Here is a 4,224-nt window from a genome sequence, read left to right on the forward strand (position 1 = left end):
TCAGGTTTCGTTCTGCAAGAGAATTCTCTTCAGTTGCTTCTGCAGCTTGGGGTCTTCAAAAGTTACAGGCTTCGAAGCTCTATTCTTAGCACTGCTGCATTCCAGTCAGTTCTTCTAAAAATTAAGGACGTTAAATCTGTTCTTTGCTACCAGATATATGTTAAAATAGAAAACTCTGGCTCAAAGGACTCTCAGGTGCTTTGTGAAACTAGACTTCAAAGTTACCGTTATTTTCTTCCAGTCCTGTGTGAATCACTGAAAATGTTCACCTTCCCATCTGCCTTCATCCCCGTTTTTAATGAAAACCTTAATATTTTCATAGCTCTCTCAGTGCTGAATCTAAATAAAGCATGTATTTCACAGCCTCATGAAATGACTGGTAAGGTGCATTTCTTTGTCCATCTATCCTGTACATGTTTTACCACCACAGTTATGTTTGAATTTGAGCCAACTTAAAAGGAGCTGAGGCACCAAGTCTTTGTTTTTTTCTCACATTTTTCTTCAGAGCTTGGGGATCATAGCTCTGCCATATCTAAATTAATCATTAACAAATTGAACTCTGAATTTTTTTATGTACGCTGGAAAGCCAGCAAGTTGGTGGGCTCTGCTGTTTCTGAAGCCCATTTATAGACATGGGAAGTAATTGTTTGTCTAACACTATTTTTTTGGCACAGAAAATGTACAAAGCTGCTTCATGAATGTAATGGTAGTGGTGACTTAGAACACAGTAACACTTAAGTCTGCAGTTTGCCTTATTGTGATAAATCATCTTCTGAAATGCAGCATAAAGTCTCTTAGCTCATTCTACAGTGTACTGTGCACAATGCAGAAGATGCTTCATGTGCAGTGTTCTCACCTTTGGATTATTTCCTGTAAGCCCATTTTTCATGTACAGGGTATTGTTCTTTGCAAGTGTGTGAAAATAAGCTGCTGCTACTCCCTGAGAAACAAAAAACTCCTATCTTTTCTTGTAGGTATGGGGCATGGAAATGAACATGGCCATGGGCATGGCAAAATGGAGCTCCCTGACTACAGGCAGTGGAAGATAGAGGGTACTCCACTAGAGAAGGTCCAGGAAAGGTTAGCTAAACGGGGACTTAGGGACCCGTGGGCTCGGTAAGTGCAAGAGCCTCAATTATCATCTTGATGTGTTGTCTTGCAGCATCAGCTGCACACCATTCTTTCTTTAGTAAAAATAGTGAAAACGCATCTAGAATGTATCAGCCAGAATTTCAGTCAAGTCTTTATTTACCTTTTTGCACGGAGCTCATGCCTTGTGTCACCTTGGCCAGTCTCCACATCTTGCAAGGCACCCTTGCAGTCTGTGATGTTCCATGGTGATACAGATGAGGCACAATGACCAATACCTCATCCACCAAAACACCTTAGTAGTACTAGGTCTTGTATGTGTCAGTAAGCCTCCCCCTTCTCAGCAAAGAGATTGTGTGCTCACATCTTGCTAAAATTGATGGAACTTATATTGACATTCTGAGTAGGAATAGCATTCCTCATATACAAGAGGCCTTTATTTGAAAAGCAATATACTAGTATACAATATGGAATTTAACTCTGCATTTCATTGTGCTAAGCTGTGAATGATATCATAGAAGGCAAAGTGAATGGTGTAATGGAAGATCAGATTTTTACCTCCTAAATTGTTCCACCCTGCGATGAATACTTCCTGTTTTTTAGCTAGAACAATTCTGAATCATTTAGGCAGCTGTTAAAACAGGGCCTAATGTGTTTCTCCTACATCATGAAATATGTAATACTTTGCTTAAGTGCTCTTTAATCTTGGGGAATAAAAATGCTCAATGTCTTGTGCTGTGTAGCCTGGCTCTTCTCTAAGAGAAAAGCTGCATAAGCAAACTATTCCAGGAGCATTCATATCTAATCACTACAAGAAAAATGTAAAAGTAAATGGGTAATCTGCTAAAAAGTTATGTGCTATAACCTCTGGAGGGATTTGGGATTGACAGAAATTTTTTTCTTCCTTTGAAACAGTTTAAGGCTATAAACCACTGTTTTGATGATAATAAAAATTGAGATGTGAGGCCATAGAATTATCAGTTACCAATGAACTTTCCAGGCCTGGGTCACATTTATGTTGCTTCTATTTCTGTGGAGTGCAAGTAGCATTAACTGCTGCTTTTTTTTTTTAATTTTATTTTACTTTATACTTTGTTTCAGACAACAGCAAGCAATAGGTTTATTCCCATTTAAAAATGGATGCAGTTTAACCATAAATTTAGTGTAAATTGACTGAACATTTAGTGCTTACACTTCCACGTACACTGTTCAGGAAGTGCTGCAAAACAGTGAACTGGAAAAGAGCTTGTGTAATATTTGTTGCCCCTTCTGGATTTAGGAAAAAAAAAAAGTGTTTAGCTGGTAAAAGAATGGGCCTGAGCCAATTATGTGAGGAGTTGAAATAAGGAACAGTGTTAAACTTAAAGCATGAGACAAGTGGGTATTTCAGATCCACAGGACAAATAAAAGTATCTTGCTAATCTTCCTTAACAAAGGAGAAATTAAAGTATCAAGTTATTTGCTTCAGTAATCTGGAAGATTGCATTATTGATGTCTTGCACTAGAAGTCTTGAAAAAGTAACTCCCTGTAGGACTCCTCTTTGATATATTAAGTTCCTTTTCACTGGGGATCAGCTTTCCCCCTTTGTAGCAAACGCACATTAACGTATATAGTCAATACAGAATAAGCTATGTGAAAAGATGTCATATTTGGAAACCTAAATCTTTGTCCATTAGTATTCTATACTAGCATCTAGGAGATACTCTTCCATGTCAATATGCTTTCATCCTAAATCACAGAAACCATCTGCACAAGGGGATTATACATATAAATACTTGACCCCCTTGTTTAAAAAAAAAGTATCTTCTCCTGAAACTATGGTTCTGATTTTATTGCTTATGTGCAATATTTTTTTCCTTTTCCAGCTTTTTTTGTTTTTTTCCTTTTTTCCATCTCAAGGACTTTGAGTCCTTGGAGATGGACACAGTTTGTCTTTTATAGATTATGCTGGTTGTGCTACCTGTACTTGTGGTCATTTATAGCAGTGACTAACATTTCAATAACAATGTAGGTTAAAAACAGTAAGGCAAAACAATGTGAGGTTTGTAAATACTCTGTAGCTTTTTAGGTAAACACAATCTTTTTCAGCCTTGGTTTTGTTGTTTTTTTTTTTTCCCCCAAGCAGTTTTAGTAGGCTTTTCTGAGGCCAGTATGGTTTAAGTGTTGTATTGTAAAACAGAAGGGGCATCCACACAGGGATGAGTTTTCTATGGCTGGAAAAACTTTTCCTTTTAAGATTTACTATGCTAGATACTGCCTAGCAGAGTGACTAACCTTTGTACTTACTCCATCCCATGCATGTGCTAGTGGGTTCTGATTTTGTTTCAAACAGTAAAAAGAGAAGATAACAATTACATAAGTTTGGAAAGGTAATACTAGAGTTGTTTGCTGGTATTGTATCTCAAACTAAATGCGTAAAGGCTGGAGTTAATATCCTGAACTTCACTTGTGGCAACTGCTGTTACTTAAATTATAGAAATGTTACAGTCTCAATGTACATCTTGTTGAAATACTTTTGCCTTTTTTTCTAAATACAGATATTCCTCTTAATGTTTATCACAGTGCCTCCACTGATCTTGTTTTATTCTTTTGGTTTCATTTTTCTTCTAGTAATGAAGCCTGGAGATATATGGGTGGCTTTGCAAAACCTGTCACCTTAATAGACGTCTTTGGTAGGGGACTCAAGTGGGGATTTGCAGCTTTCGTCGTAGCTCTTGGCATCGAATATACCCTGTTTCCTCCAAAGAAGAATGGAGGCCATCACTGAAGATCAAATATGACAACTTAATACTTACTCATTACTAAGCTGTAACATCCATAAGCCTGCTGCTCGCTCTGTACTTAAAATGTGCATATTAAAGTCTGTCACAGGCAAAAACATGTTTCTTTGACTTTATTATGCATCTGTGCAAGGATCAAAAAACACAGCAAGAGTGATTTACCTGACTTCAGTCTGGAGGAAAAAAAAAAAGATAAACATGCTCTTGGGTTTGCTCTACCATCCTGTAAAGAAAAGGGGAAATTACCAGCCCAGATCTTTATTAAGTGAAATTGAAAAGGCATGTTGCTTTTAAGAGAAAAATTACAATTTATTTATTACAGATTTAGTAACAATTATTTTCTCATAAGTGGTA

General features: G+C 37.1%; 1 protein-coding gene across 1 annotated transcript; it reads left to right on the plus strand.

Annotated features, from left to right (window-relative positions):
- Positions 1-976: 976 nt before the first annotated feature.
- NDUFB3 (NADH dehydrogenase (ubiquinone) 1 beta subcomplex, 3, 12kDa) lies at positions 977-3,959 on the plus strand. Its single transcript, XM_008935562.1, has 2 exons — positions 977-1,116; positions 3,701-3,959. The coding sequence occupies exons 1-2, from the start codon at positions 977-979 to the stop codon at positions 3,855-3,857; spliced, it is 297 nt and encodes a 98-aa protein (XP_008933810.1). The 3' UTR covers positions 3,858-3,959.
- Positions 3,960-4,224: the final 265 nt, after the last annotated feature.

The sequence above is a fragment of the Merops nubicus genome, unplaced genomic scaffold (genome assembly GCF_000691845.1).
Source record: "Merops nubicus isolate BGI_N331 unplaced genomic scaffold, ASM69184v1 Scaffold53692, whole genome shotgun sequence".
NCBI lineage: Eukaryota > Metazoa > Chordata > Aves > Coraciiformes > Meropidae > Merops > Merops nubicus.

Coding starts and splice junctions, on each gene's coding strand:
- NDUFB3 (XM_008935562.1), top strand. CDS start 977: ATGGGGCATGGAAATGAACATGGCCATGGGCATGGCAAAATGGAGCTC. Junction 1,117..3,700: donor CTTAGGGACCCGTGGGCTCG/GTAAGTGCAAGA, acceptor TTTTTCTTCTAG/TAATGAAGCCTGGAGATATA.